The sequence below is a fragment of the Vulpes lagopus genome, chromosome 1 (genome assembly GCF_018345385.1).
Source record: "Vulpes lagopus strain Blue_001 chromosome 1, ASM1834538v1, whole genome shotgun sequence".
NCBI lineage: Eukaryota > Metazoa > Chordata > Mammalia > Carnivora > Canidae > Vulpes > Vulpes lagopus.
Genome location: NC_054824.1, coordinates 118,551,369 through 118,572,185, shown reverse-complemented (window position 1 = coordinate 118,572,185; position 20,817 = coordinate 118,551,369). Strand labels below are relative to the sequence as shown.

Sequence of the window (20,817 nt, the reverse complement as noted above, 5' to 3'; positions counted from 1 at the left end):
AAGCAGGCACCACACTCAGCTCTGAGCCTATGCAGGCAGGGAGATCTTGACCTGAGCTGAGACCAAGAGTTAGAGGCTTAACCAACTGAGCCACCCAGCCACCCGCCCCCCCCTCGCCCTTAACTTTAAGTCATCTCTACACCCAACATAGGGCTGGAACCTGCGACTCCTACATCAAGAGTCCCATGGTACTGACTGAGGGAGCCAAGAACCCCTAGCACATTTTAAACTCATTATCAAATAGCTCTGATCAGTGTTTTCGCTATAAACATCTCACAGTAAGTGCATATCTTAGTATTAAAAACTTGAAAATGGCTGGGTGTCATTAATCCAATAAAAAAAGCTGCCTATTGGGCAGCCCAGGTGGGTCGGCGGTTTAGCGCCGCCTTTGGCCCAGGGCGTGACCCTGGAGACACGGGATCCAGTCCCACCTAGGGCTCCCTGCAGGGAGCCTGCTTCTCCCTCTGCCTGTCTCTGCCTCTCTCTGTGTCTCTCATGAATAAAAATCTTAAAAAAAAAAAAAAAAAAAACCTGCCCATTTCACTTGCTCCAGCTACTGGCCTTCGGTGAAGATGGCGAAAACAAATGCACATTGCTTGGCAGCATGACCCCCTTAGTTGCAGGGAACATACCTCAAAGAACAGAGTTTTGTTTTTAGGCTAATTAATTATTTACTCAGACACAGGGAGAGGCAGACACAGGCAGAGGGCGCCCACAGGGAGCCGGATGCGGGCCTCGATCCCAGGACCCCGGCATCACCACCTGAGCGGGAGGCTGACCCTCAACCACCGAGCCACCCAGGTGCCCCTGTTTTTAGATTTTCCGAGCACGTGGGGGCGCCGCAGGTTCCCCTTAGTGCTGAAAGGCGCGGCGGACCCGGACGCTTCCTAACCAGAGCAGCCTTTTTCAGCCAAGGCACCGAGACCCAGGCTCAGGGCGACAGCGCTCAGGTCCCGCGAACCGCCGCCGCGCGGGAGCTCGGGGTGCGAGCGCGCGCCCGGCCCGCCTGGGGCTCCGCCTCCGCCCGGGTCGCGGGGGGCGGCGCGGGGCCGACGTCACCAGGCCGGAAGGGGCGGAGTCGCCGCCACGGCGGCGGGAAAAGAGGCGCGCAGGAAGGCACGGCCCCGCGGCAGCCCGCCGCCGCAGCCCGCCGCCGCAGCCCGCCGCCGCCGCCCGCGCCATGCCCGCCCCCGGCTCCGAGCTGCAGCGCCCGCCGTCGCCGCCCGCCGCGCAGAAGCCGCGCGCCCGGCCGCAGCCGCCTCCCCACGGGGAGCTGCAGTACCTGGGGCAGGTGGAGCACATCCTGAGCTGCGGGGCCCGGAAGCACGACCGCACGGGCACGGGCACGCTGTCGGTGTTCGGCATGCAGGCGCGCTACAGCCTGAGAGGTGACCGCGCGCGGCGGCTGGACTCGGGGCGGGCGCCGGAGGGGGCGGGCCGGGCCGGGCCCTGGGACTCCGTAGCCCCGCTTTGCGGACCCCAAACCGGAGGCTCGCGTCAGGGAGCCGATTTGCGTAACGTCACGCGGACCGGGGTGACAGCAGTGGGAGGTGAAACCGGGTCCTTTGGCTCCGAGGCCTGTGCTCCAGATCATGCGTGGACACCGCGGACCACTGTGGCCCACGAGCGGACACGGTGTGGGGTTGTCTGCCTCCCACTAGAGACCGGGACGGGACCTGCCTGGGCTGGGCCACGGGCTTCGCTGCAGATCCCCCTCTTTTTTTTATCGCTCCTCCTCCCACCTCCCCGTCCTGGCCCTCGGTTTTGCAAAGTGTTTAAAAATTGGAGCGAACGAATAAGGTCGGGTCAGCGGCGCGCGGGAAGAGGGCGCGAACGGAGAGGGGCTGGGCCGGAACTTGCGGTTCCTGTCAGTTTTTCCGTCTGGGCCTGACGAACCAGCTCTCCGCTTAAACCCTGGAACAGGAACGCCAGAGTCCGACAAGTTCTTCTTCGCCCTTTCCATGCATACAGATGGCTCCGGGAAGCTTCTCGAGGGTTGTTAGAGTCCGGCTTCCAGGGGACACAGAGTGGGGGTGGGGCACAAGACAGGTACCCTTGACACAGGTCGGGGGTGGTGTTGAGGAGGGAAACTTTACTAATAGTATTTTTTAAAGATTTTATTTATTTATTTATTTATTTATTTATTTATTTATTTATCTATTTATTGATTGATTGATTGATTGATTGTACAAAGAGACCACCAGAGACACAGGCAGAGGGAGAAGCAGGCTCCACGCAGGAGGCCCGACGCGGGACTTGATCCCGGGACTCGGCCACCGGAGTGGGACGAAGGCCCTGGGATTAAGGCGGCGCTAAACCGCTGAGCCACCCGGGCTGCCCAGACTTTTCTATTAGTAAAGCTGATTCCCTCCACCCCAGGCCCATCCTGCAGACCAGAAGCTGCCCAGGCCGCAGTGGCTGCTCGGCCTTAGACAGGGATCCACCTTCCTGCAGCTCCACACAGCCGCCTGGGAGGAGCCACAGACCTCGATTTTCCTCCAGCCCATCTGCCTAGACCGTGGGCAAGTTACCTCTCTGGTCTTCAGCTTCCTCGTGTGCTTAAAATAGAGGAAATCAGCTCAGTAGGCAGTACTGATAAAAGTAGGTGCTTGAAAAGCACCTGTTACACAAATATCAGCCATAAAACCGATGAGGTGAACTGAATAGGTACCGAATTTAGAGAAAAGCTTTTACATTTTGATCTCTCTGTTGCTTGATGCAAATGTGTATCCCCCCCCCCCCCCCTCCCCGCCTGGAAGATGGAGATCTTAAGGATGTCTCAAGGAAGCTGGTTTTCAGGATTCAGTAGGGTCATGCATACCAAGTATTTAAGCAGTTACTATTTTACACTTAAATGATAGAGGTTAATTTGCCTTGCAAATAATGAAAACTGTTCTCTTTGGCTTTGGTTAGTGTGATATCTACTCTTCCCTAGACTTGAGCCAGTTTTCCTTGGCAGGATAATCATGGAATAGCCCTGGGAGCCTTCAGCCTTTGTCCTAGGGCACATGTTGTTGTCTAAACACCTCCGCGAAGGAATCACATCAACTGGGAAGTGGATGGTAGCTGTTTTCCTGTCCACATGGGCATGTGGCCAGCGCCCCATCTCACCGTGTGGAATTCTGTGGTGGTCAAGGATTGAGGAGGGCGGTCTCAGTCTGAATTGTGTCACTGAATTGCGCTGTAGCCTGGGAGCTCTACCCCATTCTGGGGCACCCATGTGATTGCAGTCACACTTTTCCAGTTGGTCCTGTGGCAGCTCAACAGCCTTAGGTCCCAGGACAGTCTTCCTCCACAGAGAAAGTTGGATGATGTGTTCTCTTTTCCCGTCTTGAAATTATCTTGCGAACTGTTTTTCAGATGAATTTCCTCTGCTGACAACCAAACGTGTATTCTGGAAGGGTGTTTTGGAGGAGTTGCTGTGGTTTATCAAGGTAAGGAAGCTGCTGCTATTGGAATCAGCAGTCTGTTCTCAACCCAGCTCCAGTGAAATCCTTTTACAAGCCCAACCATGTCACTCCTCACCTGTCGCCCTTAGTGGTTCCCATTTCATTCAGTAAGAGCTGGGGCCCTCACCTGGGGCCTTTGGCCTAGCTCTGGCTTCAGCAAAGTGGCACTCACTGTCCTCCACCCGTCTGGCCTCCTTGCTAATCTTTGAGTATGTCAGGACATTCCCACCTAGGTTCTGATGCTTGCCAGTCTTGCTCCCGAGAACCTTCCTCCCCTAGATGTAGCATGACTCACTCCCCTACCTTCAAGTCCCCACTGAATGAGCCTTCCCTCACCTCCCAATCTAAGACTGTGATTACCCCACACACACACACACACACACCCTACTCTTTGTTTTCTCCATAGAGAAATATCATCAGCTGATCTATAATGTCTACCCTCTCCCTTTCCCCATACAAGGGGGAAGGTAGACAACAAGTAAACAAGTAAAATGTATTAGAAGCTTCATAAAGGCAGAAAATTTTGTTTTTTCTTCTTCATGTTTATATTCCCTGAGGCTAGAACACAGCCTACCATATAGTAGGTACTCAGCATAGATTGATCACTGAGTATAGATCCCAGCTATGTTCTCATATTTGTATAAGCTAGAAGGATCTGGAGTTACAAGCTGTACTTCTTCCAAAGGGCCAAGTAGGTACCTCAAGCAAAGGCTGGAGTGCTGTGACGATGGACAGCTTCCTCTCGCTCGGTCTCCCGGTCCAGATCAGTGATGTTCTGGCCAGTGCTGGTCAGAGGGTGCCTGAGGAAATGGGCCCAGTTGTGGGCCGTGTAGAAGCTGGGATCCCTCCTGCAGAGCATCAGTGTGGCTTATATGGCCTTTGGCCAAACCAGACCCAAGACTTCTTACTGCATTTTAGAAAGGGTTTATTTAGGTTTGGATCTAGTCTTCCTTACTTCCATGTCCTTGAGGTATTTCTTCTGTGTTATCTTACCTCAGCTGGCAGTGAGTATCTAGTTCAGGTGTGTCATCAGAAACCTCAGAAGAGGCCATTTGTAAACCAGCTAGAGCTCAGTCTGAATGGATGAAAGGGGAGGCATTAGAAGCAACATGGGAGGGAGCACTTAGATGGCTCAGTCAGTTAAGCATCCGACTCATGATTTCAGCTCAGGTCTTGATCTCAGGGTTGTGAATTCAAGTCTTACATTGGGCTCCACACTGGCCATGGAGCCTACTTTAAAAAAAAAAAAAAAAAGGAAGAAGGAGCAACATGAGAGAGATTGAAAAATTACTTATTGGAGGTGAAAAAAATAGTACAAACTCAGAAGGGTGGAAATGAGATGCTCAGAAATAAAATGCATTCACTGATTTTATCTTCATTTAGCTTGAATTCAGGATTCTAAGTACTCTTTACTCAGACTCACCTCTGGTAGAGTTGCTACCTGGGTAACTGGATGAAACACTGGGGTCAAGATGACCCCACACTGCATCTGGCATCTGTGGGCAAGATGGCAACGTGGGGCCTGTGCCGAGGTTCGGATCTGTCGAACACTGAGCACTTTGCTTGTGTTCTCTAACCCTCACAGTAAGATGTGTGGGGATAAGGCTGTGCTCTTCCACGGGTGGGGTCAGGGAGCTGTCAGGGGAGAGGGATGATGGAGGGCAGGCACGGTGTGTGTGCTTGCTTGCTTATCACCATTACAGCACATCATACCCAGAGGTTGCTGTGAGTTCTGTCTTTGACCTGGATGCATGATCAGGACACAGGTTAGGATGATATCAACCGAATCTAAGGAGATGACATAAAAGAAATAAACACAGGCTTATACTTGGGGAAAAAACAAAAGCCCACCTTAACTGCAAATACAGGTTGGAGTAAACATAATTTCACAGTGGTACACATGAGATAATATGACTGATAGATTTGTAAGAAAAGCCGATGCTGATTAGGCCAATTAAACATCCTATATACCAGATCTAAGATACATTGAACAGATTGTAGGTGAGGCATTAAACGCATTTTGGGGGAATCATGCTTAGACACAAAACACATTTGGTTGAAAAACAGAGCTGTTAGGTGAGGTGGGAATAATGAAAGGACTTGGAGGTGTTTTATCTAGAATGTTTGGTTGAGAGGAGTAGAAAAACGAATTGAAAGGGTATTTCCAAGAATCACCTGTCCTGGAAGTGATTCTGGGAGACTGTCCTAGCGGCCTCCAAAAAGTTGGGGCCTTGACTGGCCCTTAAGATAGGACACACTGTTCAGGACATGTTGAGTGCCTGTCTCTGGTATGTTAGCACAAGCCAGAGGGGAAATTGGTGGAGGCTCTTAGGGTGTCAACTCCTTATGGCTCAGTTCACTTGGATATCTCCTCTGCTCTCCTGTCTCTTCCAGGGATCCACAAACGCTAAGGAACTGTCTTCCAGGGGAGTGAAAATCTGGGATGCCAATGGGTCTCGAGACTTTTTGGACAGCCTGGGATTCGCCAACCGAGAAGAAGGGGATTTAGGCCCAATTTATGGCTTTCAGTGGAGGCATTTTGGGGCAGAATACAAAGATAAGGATTCAGGTGAGAAAACAAAAACGAAGCCTCAGATTTCCTGAGTACCCATCACAGCGTGAGTTTGCCCCATCGTTTTGAGTGAAGTTGCTTGCGGGTGGTAAGAAGCCTGTGTCTGGGGAGTTGATGTATAACTTTGACCTCGTGAGAGGCTGTTTCAAATTCAGGTAGAAGTCAGATCACACTCTTGGTTGTTAGCATTTATTGGGTGCTTGGTACTTTCCATACTGTGTTGTATTAGCAGATAGCAACGTAGTTGGATAGTTGGATGCCATGCTGGAGGATAAGGTAGGGGAAGTTCATCTAGGGAACATAAAGCCTCGGGATTGCCTTATGGTGGCTTGATCTCCCTTTTTAAGACTGCGCCACCCAGCACATTTTAGCTGGTGTCTGTGTGATAGCGGTTTTTGGATCACTCTCTTCACCCTCTCCTTTTGGTTGGATCACCACAACCAAAAGCCAGAACTGTACTATCACAGTGCATCTTTTTCTTAATCTTTATTACTTTTTCTGAAGCTGTGATCGTGACAGGACTTTCTACCCGCCCCCCCAAAGTTAAGAACTACTGGACAGAACATAGTCTGACACCAGTAAGAGGAGGTTTAACCTTCACATGAAACTTCACATGAAGCTCTGCACTTCTTAGATGTTGTAGCTTTCCAGTTCCATTTCAGAAGGAAGGCGAGGAATTAAAGTCCAGAGACCAGAAATGGGAGAAAAGTACAAGGTTGTGTGAGAGTTACAGAGGTTTCTTGATGTTTATAAATCAGGTGTTTTGCTACTAGATTGTAATTTTAGGTAGAAGTGTTGGGAGAAGAGGATCTGGAGCATAGAAAGGAGTTCACAGTAAGATCCAGTACTTTCCATGGCAGCAGAGTGTGACAAGAATGGTTGCTGGGCATAGAGATTGTCCGGTGGGAACCCCTGGAAGAAACTGATTGCTGGGATTAGAGAAAGTTAGCAATGGGGGAGAGGTGGCACGATGACAGATTAAATATTTAAGGGACTCTTTCACAGAAAAGAAAATAGACTTTGTTATGGCTCTAGAGGATAACAGCCTTACCCTACAAGATCTGAGGAATTTGTAGAGTACATTAAATATCCTGTAGCATGGCCACAGAGGGCTGTGGTAGGACAGTGATAGATGGCCTCTAAAGCCATCTCACAAGATGCTGTGATTGACATATAGGTGTGTCTTCTCTTTTTTGACAATTCTACAGATTATTCAGGTCAAGGAGTCGACCAGCTGCAAAAAGTGATTGACACAATCAAAACCAACCCTGACGACAGAAGAATTATTCTGTGTGGTTGGAATCCAAAAGGTTGAAACCATTCCAGTTATTCTCTTGTGTCCTAACTGTACCATTAGCACAAAGGGAAGTCATGTTGCCTTGCATGGAGGCCACTGCTAAGAGGCTGGACCCTGGGATCCACTCCCAGCCACATGGCTGGTGTGACCCTGGGCAAGTCCCACTTGGGCCCATTTTCAACTTCAGATGATGGAGCTGGGTGAAGATGATCTTAATGTGTGTATTTATACTTGTTTTACTTCAAGGAGGGGGGGCTTTAAATTACCTATAAAAATATACCTAGGATTTTAAATACAGTTTAAACTGGGGCAGGTGAAGTTTCATATCTCCTCCATCTGGCTCTTAACCTTTTAACGTTATATTGTAAAATTAAACTCTACCAAGGTGTAATAAGTATTGGCCAGAGTGGAAGGTTTGCTTTAGGTTTGAATAGAGGAGGGTGTGCCAGTTTCCTGTGGCCCCTGGAAATGAATTCATTTCTCCCATACTGTAGTTTGGTGCCATGAAGGTGGCACAAATAATTTGAGCTTGGATGATTGTTGCTTCAATTGTAAACATTATCTGCAGGAGTCTTCTGTTGATGGATGGGTCACTGTAGGCATTATGCCATCCTCAGGATTGGAATGGGTGCTCTTGACATGGAGAGGGAGGTGTGGGTCATGGGGCAGTGGCCCAGGGGCTATTTCTCATGATCTGCCCCATATGACTTCGCTTCTGTTTCTCTCCTGTTTTAATTTGTGGGTAGCTGCATTCCTTAAAACCACGCATGCCTCATTTTCCTTTGTGCTGGCAGATCTTCCTCTGATGGCCCTACCTCCGTGCCATGCCCTCTGCCAGTTCTATGTGGTGAACGGTGAGCTGTCCTGCCAGCTATACCAGAGGTCAGGAGACATGGGGCTGGGCGTGCCCTTCAACATCGCCAGCTACGCCCTGCTCACCTACATGATCGCACACATCACAGGCCTGAAGGTGGGCTGCTCTCAGGAAAGAACAGCTGCTGCCAGCTGAAAGCGCTGAGCACTTAGATTATTTAATGTGGAAAGACTGATTGCAGAGAAGTCAGTGTCTGATTAATTTTAAAATGTGACGTTAGAAATCTAGTTGGTCACCTGGCAAGCTTCCAGGAAGCTATCCTGTCTTTGTGGTTTGTATAACAAACAGGTTTAGATAGGTTATTTATAACACAAGACAACTTTTGTGAATATCAGCTTTTCTCAAAAGCTACACTGGTGAAATTATTTTCTGAAAAGCCTTGGAATGTCTGCATATCTACATAATGTGCTTTTTATTTTACATTAAAAGATTTTATTTCTTTATTCATGAGAGACACAGAAAGAGGCAGAGACATAGACAGAGGGAGAAGCAGGCCCCATGCAGGGAGCCTGATGCGGGATTCCATCCTAGGACCCCAGGATCATGACCTGAGCCAAAGGCAGACGCTCAACCGCTGAGCCACCCAGGCGCCCCCATAATGTGCTTTTAAATGATGTGTCTTAAATTGAAACTAAAACATTTACCATTTTGCTTGTTCTGGTGGGATCTAGCCAGGTGACTTCATACATACTTTGGGAGATGCGCATATTTACCTGAATCACATTGAGCCGCTGAAAATACAGGTAAGACTGTTATTTGTCACTATGGAGTTTGGTACCTTCTCTTGATAAAAGGCTCCCTTATAGAACATCCCTTGTGTAACAGACTGCTCTGTGCTGGGGCAGAAATAAGATGCCCTGCTCTGGCTGCAGGGCTTCAGCTTAGGGGTGTGTGGTGGGCAGATGGGCAGGGACAAGGCAGACACATTTCAGCAACCACAGGCACTTCATGTGACAGTGCCCTGAGATACAAGAGACTACTGTGAGAGAGAGAGAGAGAGAGAGCGCGAGCCCGTAGTTAGACCGGTGGGTGTGGCACCTTCCCAAGGTAGCATCTCGACTTATTTTTACTTGGAGAATTTAAATGGTGATGTTTTCCCTTTATTATATTAAATGCCATACACAGGTATTAACTTTCAAAAGTTTGTCCAAATCCCAAGTTAACAGCAGCCAACAAATGATTTGAAGTGGCAATTAAAATGTGTCTAATGCTTAATGAGTCCCCAGAAAAAAAAAAACTGAACCAAACCCTTTGAGCCCCTTCCAGATGAGATCCAGGTTTTGAAAGTTCCTCCTTTGTGTGGAGCTTGGCTGCTTTTGGGTAGAGGGTTACTTCAGGGTTTACCCAGTTGCTTCTCTGGCTGTCTGCTCCAGAGATGCTGGACAGAGTAATGTGAGGTTGGAACCCATGTTCACATCCTTATTGCCGCCATCTGTTCATGCCAGGAACCCTGGCTTGCATCCCTCTCTGTTGTCAACAGATGTCATCTTCCCTCACCCTCTTTGTCAGGAACAGTTGAGATAGGGATTATGGGACTCAACCATACTTGAGTGTCTAATAGGAGTCACAGATATGAAAGTAAAGACTGTGTCCCATCCTTAATACGTTTACCAAGAGCAGTCAATTATAAGATGAGCCAGTAGGCTCCTCAGCTGGTGTGCTACCACCCAGACATCCTTCATTCTCTACATGTGGGAAAGAAATCAGTTGGTTACATTTCAGAAGTGTTCCATAAACAGGGGCAGGTGTCTGCACTATTACACTCCAGTGGAATAATATTTTGTTGATAAAATACTATGTACCTGTTTCACAAGGAGCAGAATTAAAGCAGGTTGTATGGATAATGGCAAAATAATGGTCTCCTATTGTTTTTAGCTGCAGCGAGAACCAAGGCCTTTCCCGAAGCTCAGAATCCTTCGAAGAGTTGAGACAATTGATGACTTCAAGGCTGAAGACTTTCAGATTGAGGGGTACAATCCTCACCCAACTATTAAAATGGAAATGGCTGTGTAAAGTGCTTTTAAAAGAGGTGATATTCAGTCTGTAGGGGTTGACTGAATGCCCAGGCTTTCACTGTTTGCCCTAGAGGGAGGAGGAGGAACTAGGTCAAAAATCTCTCGGTGACCAGCAGCTATTATTCATTAACTTGTAAGATTTTGCCACTGGCAAACATAATCTTGTGGCTTCTCTTAGTAACAAAAAGCTTTGAGTTTGGTTGACTCACTAAGGTGTGAAAGTGCCGAGTTTGGGAATAAAGTTAGGAAAGTGAACACTGAAATACACTTAAAACATGTACATGCATTTCAATCCGTTTTTATGAAGGTCTGCGAATTTCAAGAATTACACATCAGCTGTTCACCCCAAATTTAAGCAAGCTGAGTAACACCAGCATTCTTAATGTACAGTTGTGGCTATGAACATTTAAAGTTATTTGCTTTATATATTGCTATAATAAAGGTGTGTATTGCATTTGTGTTCTGCATTCATCTTTTTAAATTTTTTATTCTATATTGCCATTCTGCTCACTTCCTACCCTAAATAGATTTAACTGAACCCTCCTAAATAAACCTATGCTCTACTCTCATTTGGATACTGCTCAGAGGTTTAGTTTTTTTTTTTTTTTAAAGGTATTTTTTTACTTATTCATGAGAGATGCAGAGACCAAGGCAGAGGGAGAAGCAGGGAGCCCCGAAGTGGGTCTCAATCCTGAGACACTGAGACGGCAGCCGTTCAACTGCTGAGCCACCCAGGTGTCCCAAGATTTAGTATGTTTTTAAAATGCTAAGTATTTTGCCCTATATTTTTTCTGTGGTTCATCTAATTCTGGCTGCATTTATCATTAGCACATGATGATTATTTAGGATAAAGGTTTATTTAAAGATAATGGGAAAATAATGGATGAAATGCCATTTTCCTGCCCATTCCCGCTGCCATGGTTTCAGTATGGTATGAATCCTCTACTAACACACTTAGCCCTGGAGTAGTTTAGCCTTTCTCTTGCTCAGTCTAATCCTGTGAAAACCTTTTACCTTTGTTACACACCAGCTACCCCATGGTGCTGCAGAACTATTTTTACTATGCTAATTTTTGACAAGTGTTAGAATAAGGCATTGTTCCAATAATTGTGCAAGCTGCTGCTTATTTTCAAAGTACAGTTTAATGTCTAGGTACCAGCACTTGATAGAAATTTTGTTAACATCTTTCTAGACTTTGAATTCAATCTAAATTTGTTCAAGGATTAATTAGGAGAATATGTGTTTATTTGCTAAAAGAATCAAGGAATGACAACTGAGCTGATTTTTGAGGTTACGAGGACTTTTAGCTGAACTTGTTTTGATTGCTAGGATGATCCTTTCCCTTGTTTTCACAAAAGCATACCCAAAAAGTTTTTTAAGTTTTCACTTAGAAAAGAGTGTTAGGGCTGAACATTTAATTCTCTTGAGCAGCAAGGAGTTTCTTCCAGACTTCACCATCTGGATATTGGTGTTTCTTCACAGACTCCTCCTTCATTTCTGTTGAATAACCAGCATCCTATCAAACAAAGAGTTGAGTCGTGTCAATAACCACCTGGAACAAAACTCCTATATGTATCTCTGCTGCTCGTAGAAAGTTTTCAGATTGTTTGAAATGGAGAAGGATACACTTTACTGGCTACATCTTAAAGTATTAATCATACTTCCTTTGACAATTCAACTTCTGTCAGTGAAAATGACATCATGTCTTGGACATGATGAAGATAAATGGTCCAGATAACATCTGCAGTTAAGTGTTTCAGTTCAGTAACATGCTAGATGGTGTCAAGTTTTGTTTTTGTTGTTTGGGTTTTTTCGGGGGTGGGGGGCTTGCACAAGAAGTATACATTTTAATGCCTCAGCAGGTGTTGGGGAGAAAGGCTGGCATTAGAGAATCCTTTTCAGGGCAATTTCACCCTTGACCCCTGACCTTCAGGCCTTGGTTATTTGATATTGCTGTAATTTCTGATATTGCTGATATTCTGTAATTTCTAGATACTGAAAATTAGGAGATAGCTTTGCTCTAGTGTCCAACCTACAAGAACAAGTATACAGGGGCTGGTCCCTGGCCAAACTCACCTTAGGAGGCATGTAGGATGCCTTCTTGATTATCACAGGATACCTGAAATGTTCATGCAGGTGATCGACATACTCACACATCCTAGGAGGAAGGACTTGGATTAGGGCACTAATGTACTGTTAGATTATTGGTGTGGCACTGTTAAAGCAAAGGGACAAGCAACACTAAAGAAAGGGCAGACTTCATCAGGCATGTGTTTCTATGCAAATCTTTCAACCTCTGCAGGTTCTTTCCCTCTGTAAAATAAAGCACTGTGAGGGGTCCGACGAAGTCTCGTGGGGGTAGGGGACCAAAGAGTTCTCTTGTAACCCTACAGATCATGCCTGACTTACCATGGTTTGACTTAAGATGTTTCAACTTCACGATGAAGCAAAAGCCATATGCATTCAGTAGAACCGTACTTCAAATTTGGAATTTGGATCTTTTCCCAGCTCGTCGTGATAGGCAAGCCAATCCTCCCTCTGATACTGGGCTGTGGCAGCAGTCCCATCAACCCACCAGCGTGAGGGTCGGCAGCCGATGCACTCGAGCAACTGTTTGAGCCACAACACCGTTCTGTCTCACACTCTCAGTATCCAGCAAATTACATCAACATTTTATGTCAGATGATTCCGCCCAGACACAGGCTAATACGGGTATTCTTTTTTTCTCTTTTTAAAGATTTTATTTATTCATGAGAGAGAGGCAGAGACAGGCAGAGGGAGAAGCAGGCTCCATGCAGGGAGCTCGATGTGGGACTCGATCCCAGGACTCCAGGATTACGCCCTGGGCTGAAGGCAGGCGCTAAACCATCAAGCCACCCAAGGATCCCCTAATAACAGGTGTTCTGAGTATGTTTAAGGTGGGTTTGGCTAAGCTATGATGTTCAATAGGTTAGGTGCATTAAATACATCTTAAGGGATGCCTGGGTGGCTCAAGGATTGAGCATCTGGTTTCAGTGGACACAGATACTAAGTTACTGACTAGGATATGCGTTATGTATAATCTATAAAGGACAGGCTACAGAAGAGCCAACCCCATGGGAGAGGACATTCTGGCCCTAAAGAATGTGCAGGGACTGGGTGCTCCAGGCACAGAGCAGAGGTGCTCCGCTCACACGGTAGCAGCATTCCCGAGCAGAGCAGTGGCATGAGGCACCCTCGCCCACATGAGGGTGGTCACAGCACACCACGCTCTGGGTTTGCCCCTTTCTCAGCCCTCAAGACTTGCAGGACCTTGCAAGGTTGGACTGAACCTCCCCTTGGTCCCACCTTCAGGACTGAAGTGAGAAGGGGCAATAGCAGAATAACCCTGGAATGTTCACTTTTTATCATACATAATATTTCCGAAATAAAAGCCAGCATCTACGTACTCAGCCTCCAACTTCAGAGAGAAACCATTACCTTATCACCGAGGCCCCCTACCAACCCTTACAGGTCCCATTTCTCTCCCATGGTCCCATACTTGGTATTTACTATTCCCGTGCATGTATTAGTGCCTCCACCATATAAAGATCACGGCCAGTGATCTTTCTGTGATACCACATTTAATTCTAGGAGGAAAGAAATGTGTAATTAAGCTGTATGTGGGGGTGTCCGGGTGGCTGAGTCGGTTAAGCAGCCAGCTCTTGATTTCAGCTCACCTCATGATCTCAGGGTCCTGGGGCCAAGCCCCATGTCCAGCTGGCTCTCGCTCACTCTCTCTCAATCTCTCCCCCTCCGCCCCTCCCCCTGCTCGCTCACTGTCTCTGAAATAAGTCAATCCTTAAAATAACGATAAAAATAAAGCCGTATGTGTGCAGATAACTGGAAGACTGTCTTAGAGTTCACCTGAGACATGTTGAGAAACAAGGTGGAACTAGATGCAGGCAGATTATAAAAGACTCCAGCGCTGGCACCAGGACATTGGACAGAAGCAGAGAATATATGTATGATGAAAGCAAGGCTTTAAAAAGGAAAGAGTTCTGGGAGCTCAGTCGGTTGAGAGGCCGACTCGATCTCAGCTCAGGTCTTGATCTCAGGATCATGAGTTCAAACCCTGCACTGGGCTCCATGCTGGGTGTGGAGTCTACTTAAAAAAAGGAGTTCTAGTTTCCAAGGGTTCCTCTGTCCCACCCACCCACCATGTACTTAGAAGACAAAGGTGGCTCCCAAAAACCTGCCCCTCAAAGTTCTGTTCACTGCTGGGGCACCAGTGTAACTGCCCCATATGAGAAAGGGGAAGCAAAACCAGCTCGGCCTCTGAGTTCTAGGACATGGCAAAGGACAGAGCTCTCCTCGGGTCTCGAGAGCAGAGAGATGCAGAAGGTCTGGGTGGACTGCAGGACACTCCTGAAGTTCACTCCACATTACCTGTTCTGAAGGCTTGCAGAAACTGATATGAAGTCAAATATAATCAGGTGCTGAACCAGCTCACACAGGCCAACGCCACCAGCATGGGGGCAAACAGGAACTACAAGAAAGACAAATTTGTACTTAATGCCAAGCAGGGTGGGGGTGGGCGGATGAAAAGAAACCTGCGGGTTTTCTCATTGCCTGCAGGTGATTAGATCATTCTTTATTATTCAGGGATGAAATTCCAGGACCGAAATCATCAAAGTTTCCCTGATTAGGCTGAAAAGAGGGTCCCCACCAGCAGGCGTGCGGTGGGCGGGACGTGGAGCTTTGGTTTGGTGAGCAGCCCTTACTTTCAAATTTTTTGGCCATCAGCAACACTGAGAGGTTTTCATTGACACTTCCCAGCCTGCAGCTGTCAATCTGAAGAAACTGCAGGGCTTTTGCTTGTAGGAGTTGCTTAAATATCACTCTATTGTGGCACTGGAAACAGAAGTAAAATAAAACCAACAGAAGAGTCAGCTTTGGCTTTCAGGGCCTGCGAACCTGGCAGTGCGCCAACGCCAAGGTGCTCAGCACGGGCCTTCAGGAAGCCGGGCGTCTATCTATTCTTTGTTCTCACCTGGCACGAAGCAAGCCCTGACAGTACAGACCTTACTGCTCCCTGCTTCATCAATCTGCTAGTGGCGGGGTGTGAGTCACACCAAAGTCACGCCGGCCTGACATCTATTAAGGAATAACCGTCAGAGCGGCTGGCAAGTGGGAGGCGAAGCGGAGCATCAGGAAGAAATACGGCAACGGCGGATGAGCAGGTGGCTCAGATGCCAGAAAGCCACGGCTAAACAGCATTGCTCCTTTTGCTGGGAGAACCGAGAATCTGTTCCTTCACACTGCTCTGCTCGTGGGTGGACTGCCGCAGGTTTTGGCAGGCGTTGGGGCTTCGTTTATAAGCACAAAGAGTGAACGCAGTAATGTTTATTCAATTTGGAAGCTGGCTTTCCTAAAACCATTCAGTGCATCTTATGCCCTTGCAGGAGCAACTTTATTTATTAAAGATTATTTATTTGAGAGAGAGAGAGAGAGAAAGAGAGAGAGAGAGAATGCAGGGGAAGAGGCAGAGGGAGAGAATCTTCAAGCAGACTCCCTGCTGAGCGCAAAGCCCAATGTGGGGCTTGATCCAGGGACCCTGAGATCATGACCTGAGCCGAAGTCAGACACTCAACCAGCCCAACCACCCAGGCGCCCCTGCAGAAGCAGCTTTAAATTGCTGCCTTATAAATTTTAATTAGATACCTTGACAAAGATTAATGGCCGTACATCATATAAATCGTAGCAAAAAAATATAAACTTGACTGTATCTGACTCCAGGCTCTAATGATGTGCAGTAAAACATCCCAAGTTTGGAGATGAAAACTTCCCAACCCAAAGTAGCCCCGGTGACAGGGCTTAATGTACACTGGTGTCCTCAGTGGGTGGCCACGTGCACCAACCCCAAGGAGATGTCACTTACCTGTTCTCCTGTGGCAACACCAATTCCTAACGGGGCCAATGCCTATAAAATATAAGGCAACCTGGTTATTTTCCTAAGTCTTTGAACTGAAGCTCTCAATGTTTAAAAATATTTACAGTTGTTTAACTACTGAGAACTGAAGAAGGAAACGTCCCTGCTGCGGGGCTGTGGGGCATGTAAGGAATGACAGAAGGTCGGCCAGGGGCTGGGTGTGTCTGCCCGTGAGAAGGCCAGGGCCTGTCCAGGCGCTGCCATTAGCTCCTTCCTGGCCATCCTTCTGCAGATTCTCCCTACCGCCCCCCTTCGGTGGTCCTTCTAGAACAATCTCCCTTCAAGCTCAGTGAGTGGCCTTAGATTCACTTTACAGGTCCGGCTGAGTTCACTCCTACAGGTGAAATCCTCACCTGGAGAATGCTGGAGTCTACCTGACACAGCACAGTTCTCTCTGTTTTCCCACCTCACCCCCTCCACCTAGGCTGGGGCTCTTCCCTTCCCGGCCCCACTGGGGATGCCACAGGCCCCTTCCTCAAGCACCTTCGGTTTCTGCCCAGCTTATCTCCCCATGTTTAGGGAGTAATAACAATGGCACCAACAGCTAACACCATCTGAGCTCTTACTGCCTGTCTGTGGGGTTTGAAACCCTGACTGAACGACTCCCCGTCACAGCCCATCGGGATAGGGACCACCATCGTCCCCATTTCACAGGTGAGAAACAGACGCAGGGCAAGTAAGCAGAGCTACAAAGGGTACAAAGCTACAAAGGTGTAGAACTGGGGATAGAACCCAGGCCAACACCATCGCCAGGGGAAGCATCTGAACCACTAGATAGGAAAACTTCCCTCTAGAAAAACCTTTAATTTGGGAGCCAGGTGTCCCCGCCCCTGCTACCTGTCCTGCCTCTATGTGTGGACGGAGGTGAGTCATGGATCACCCAGAGCTTTGGCCTCCTTGTCCCCAGGTCAGGAGTTAAAGTGGATGGTCCCTGGGGCACCTTTTAGCTTCCTGGTGTAGGCTTCTTAGAAACCTCTAATTTAAATGAGTTCTCTATCTCAAAAAACCAGAGTGGGGAATACCAGCCATTTGCCTTATTCACTCTACCATTTTAGAGCATATGTTTCTGACACTAAATAGATATCAACTTTTATTTCTTCCTTTTAAATATTTCCTGAGGGCAGCCCTGGGTGGCCCAGCGGTTTAGCGCCGCCTACAGCCCAGGGCGTGATCCTGGAGACGGGGATCGAGTCCCATGTCAGGCTCTCTGCATGGAGCCTGCTTCTCCCTCTGCCTGTGTCTCTGCCTCTCTCTCTCTCTCTCTCTCTGTCTTTCATGAATAAATAAATAAAATCTTTATTTTTTTTAATTTTTTTTTTAACTTTTTTTTTTAATTTTTTTTAATTTATTTATGATAGTCACACAGAGAGAGAGAGAGAGAGAGGCAGAGACATAGGCAGAGGGAGAAGCAGGCTCCATACAACGGGAGCCCGACGTGGGATTCGATCCCGGGTCTCCAGGATCGCGCCCTGGGCCAAAGGCAGGCGCCAAACCGCTGCGCCACCCAGGGATCCCTAAAATCTTTAAAAAAATAAAAAATAAATATTTCCTGAACCTTCTATCATCAGGCTGCCCTCTCCCTCACTGTCCACTCTCCGAGATCACTGGGAAAGCCTAGCTCTGCTTTCTGTCCGTACCACACTCCCCTGTTCTCCATCGCAATCCATCCGGCATGTTTTTTCCAGTGAAATCTTTAATCCCATCCTCTCCTTCAGAACAGTACAGTGGCTCACAGTGTTGGGCTGCGTCTTCTGCACGGATGGACTCATCCTCAGTCCCAGGGACCCGTGCTTCCCACAACCCCCCACGTATACCTCAACTGTGCTGGGTATCCCCACGGCCCCGCCTGTGCCTGCTGTCTCTGCAGCTTCCCCCTCCCCCCGCCCCGGTCTGTCTGTGCCCACTTCATGCAATGAGTGGATGGCCGTCTCCACGGGCACAAAACCTCAGAGGGCTGAAGCCTGGACGAGCTTCCAAGGAGACTCGTCAGGTGGGGGTGGAGGGCAGGTGCAGGTCCTTGCTGTGTGGGCAAGCGGGCAGCACTAGGGCATGGCGACCCAGAAAAACCCCAAGATGGAAGTCTTTGTCAAACTATGGCCTCTCACCAGATTCTCCTTTCAGAATGACTCCTCAGAAGCTTTCAGGTCTGTTTAAGCCAACAGTCACCCCGACCTTGGTGCAACTCTGCTCAGGACCAGCTGTTGCCTTACCTCCCGAGGGCGCTCCACCGTCCTGGCCCACACCTGTGTCTCCCTTCAGCAACCTTCCTTCTACTCTCTCAAGGCTCAGGGCCCCACCCAGCATGCCACCTATCTAGGATTCACATGTCTTCCTTTCTTTGCAGCGAGGCTGTGACGTGGGAGGAACAGAGGGCAGCCCTCGACACAGGCTTCTGCGCAGGGCCTGACATCAGGAGCTCCTATGTTCATGGACTGAAAGGAATGGAGCAGGATGGCCCCAGGAGGACCCACAGCTTCACACAGGGCACACCAACGTGTCCCTCCCAGAACTTGGAACTGACTGTCCTCAGAGTGATCATTTTCAGAGTAGGGGAGAATATAGCAATGCAGAGTCAGCTCAGGGGGATCGTCTGCTCCCAGGCAGGCAGGAGTGGACTATAAGGCCAGCGAAGCTACGTAGGGGTGAGTGCTTCCCCGGGGAGGGGTGAGGCTTAAGACTCAGCATGCCCAGTGCCAGGGGCAGGCACATCCGCGCTCTGTGGATGGATGCTTGGGGCCTCCTCGGATGACATGGTCGCATATTCACATCAACAACCTGCCCTGATTTCTTGCTTATCCAAAAGCCTTTGGTTTAATGTGGCTCCTCAGGGATCTTGCTCTGGTCAGAGGATACAAAAATCTAGTGCTCCCAGAAGTTGGGAGTTCTCTTTATAAATTTATTACCTGGCATTCTGGCTTTATATACATCAGTGCCAGATACCTGGCTAAAGGGAGACGCTTCCTGAGAAAGGATGTTCCTCAGATATTCTGATGTATCCGGGTCTCCCTAAACCCAACAGGTAGGGAACCTGGGTGGATCTGTGATCTGTGCGGGAAGTGCCCGGGTGGAAGGGCTCTAGGCAGCCTTCTCTTGGGGCGGCCTGACCTTGGCCTTAGCTAAGCGAATCTTGTCTTTTGGGTCAACCAGAGGAATCTACACTTTTCATTCTGGGTGAATAAAATATTTTAATATCAGTCAGATTTCTATAGTTACAAAGTATGGAGCCATGTTATTAATCTTTGGATTGCTGGCAGCCTTTCAACTCTTAGCAATATACTATCTCTAAAACAAATAGAAAGGTTAAAAGAAATAAGCAAAAGAATTTTAGATCTGTCATGGCCACTTCAGAAAACCAACCAACAACAACAAAAATTATCTATCTACCTATCTATCTCAGTAGTGTCAGGGGCAAGAGCAGTTTTTCTACCTTGGAAATGGTGGCATGTCCCAGAATGTCATCAGGGGAGGTGGGCTCCTCAATCCACAGTGGCTTGAACTCAGCCAGCTGTGACATCCACTTTACTGCCTCGGGCACATCCCAGCGCTGGTTGGCATCCATCATCTGCAAGAAGACAGAGAGAGACCCTTCACTGTGCGGTCTGCCTGGTGCTGACTTGTGACTATGGCTCTAAGCGAGGAAATGCCATCACTTGGTGCCACTGACTACTGATAAGACTTCTGGAGGGAGCCTGACATTTCCTCCACGGAGGACCAGCATGCAGCCAGCACAAAGGTGGCCAAAGAGCAGCCACCAAGACTGGAACTGTGGCTCTTGGAGGAGATGCAAGTCACTCACAGAGCTACTGTGATGTCCTAAAGTGCCCTGGGCTAGACCCAGAAGTGCTCAATGGCCCTGGAGCTCTGGCCCAATCTTCACTTAGGTGGCACCCAATTACATTTGTCTTGCAGTATTCATTATTGTGGAAACTATTTTATCACATTCTGAATCAAGCATCACCAATTCTGAATTTGATCACTGGTCATTTATCGACTACTGCTAACTATGAGTTTGGCACAATAATAAATAATCCAAACTCTACTATTAATGAAGCACCTACTTAACTGGCCATTTTATGGATTTTGTCCCCTTTAGTGTTTACAACAACTCTATGAAGCAGTTCATATTAACTCAGTTTACAGAAAAGAAAATTGACATGCAGAGCAGTTAAGGAATTGGTCAAGAACAGTAAATCATGTAAATGACCTTTGAACTCCTAGGTCCCGGCTCCCTGGAAGCCAGGTGCTGGGTGTGTAGACGCTAAGAAAGGGCCTCTCCATCCCTGACATTATCATGCTTACAGAAGACAGATATGGAGATGGACATGGTGGTGTGAAGTCCCTCAGGGGACACTATGAGGACCAGAGGACAATATATCTAGAATCAATCTGTATCACAAATTATTTGGATAACGATGGCCCCATAAGACAAAAGTTGCAGTAACTCGTGTATAAATAGTAGCAGTTCTGATCCTAACTCAATGACTCGACTTTTATTTTTGTTAACTTATGAAATACAGAAATACACCTCCAAAAACTTCACAAAAACATTTCATTGTAACTTCATAAAAATATTTTGCATGGAATAAGAAACATCTTATAAAAATATGTACTCAGGAATGCGTGATCCTTACATTTATCTCAGAAAAGTTTGGCATTTCTT

The 20,817-nt window shown here is 47.8% G+C and overlaps 2 protein-coding genes across 8 annotated transcripts in view; one reads left to right on the top strand and one right to left on the bottom strand.

The window, feature by feature from the left end:
* Positions 1–1,077: 1,077 nt before the first annotated feature.
* On the top strand, positions 1,078–10,661 carry TYMS (thymidylate synthetase). Its single transcript, XM_041756529.1, has 7 exons — positions 1,078–1,388; positions 3,361–3,434; positions 5,844–6,018; positions 7,230–7,331; positions 8,113–8,288; positions 8,864–8,935; positions 10,068–10,661. Exons 1-7 carry the CDS (start codon positions 1,181–1,183, stop codon positions 10,203–10,205), a joined length of 945 nt encoding a protein of 314 aa, XP_041612463.1. The 5' UTR covers positions 1,078–1,180; the 3' UTR covers positions 10,206–10,661.
* ENOSF1 (enolase superfamily member 1) overlaps positions 10,490–20,817 on the bottom strand; it is a 32,812-nt gene continuing 22,484 nt past the window's right edge. For all 7 annotated transcript variants that reach the window (XM_041756471.1, XM_041756490.1, XM_041756463.1 and 4 more), the window contains 6 exons: positions 19,585–19,719; positions 16,107–16,148; positions 14,950–15,079; positions 14,615–14,714; positions 12,284–12,365; positions 10,490–11,723 (listed from right to left, as the gene is read on the bottom strand). In XM_041756471.1, the coding sequence (XP_041612405.1) occupies positions 11,622–11,723; positions 12,284–12,365; positions 14,615–14,714; positions 14,950–15,079; positions 16,107–16,148; positions 19,585–19,719 (591 nt within the window). In that variant the 3' untranslated portion in view covers positions 10,490–11,621. The remainder of the gene's footprint in view (positions 11,724–12,283; positions 12,366–14,614; positions 14,715–14,949; positions 15,080–16,106; positions 16,149–19,584; positions 19,720–20,817) is intronic.

What these genes read in the sequence shown, in the direction of transcription:
- TYMS (XM_041756529.1), top strand. Translation starts at nt 1,181, where the DNA reads ATGCCCGCCCCCGGCTCCGAGCTGCAGCGCCCGCCGTCGCCGCCCGCC. An exon ending in AGTTGCTGTGGTTTATCAAG is followed by an intron (nt 3,435 to 5,843) that starts GTAAGGAAGCTG and finishes TGTCTCTTCCAG; the next exon opens with GGATCCACAAACGCTAAGGA. An exon ending in CACACATCACAGGCCTGAAG is followed by an intron (nt 8,289 to 8,863) that starts GTGGGCTGCTCT and finishes GGTGGGATCTAG; the next exon opens with CCAGGTGACTTCATACATAC.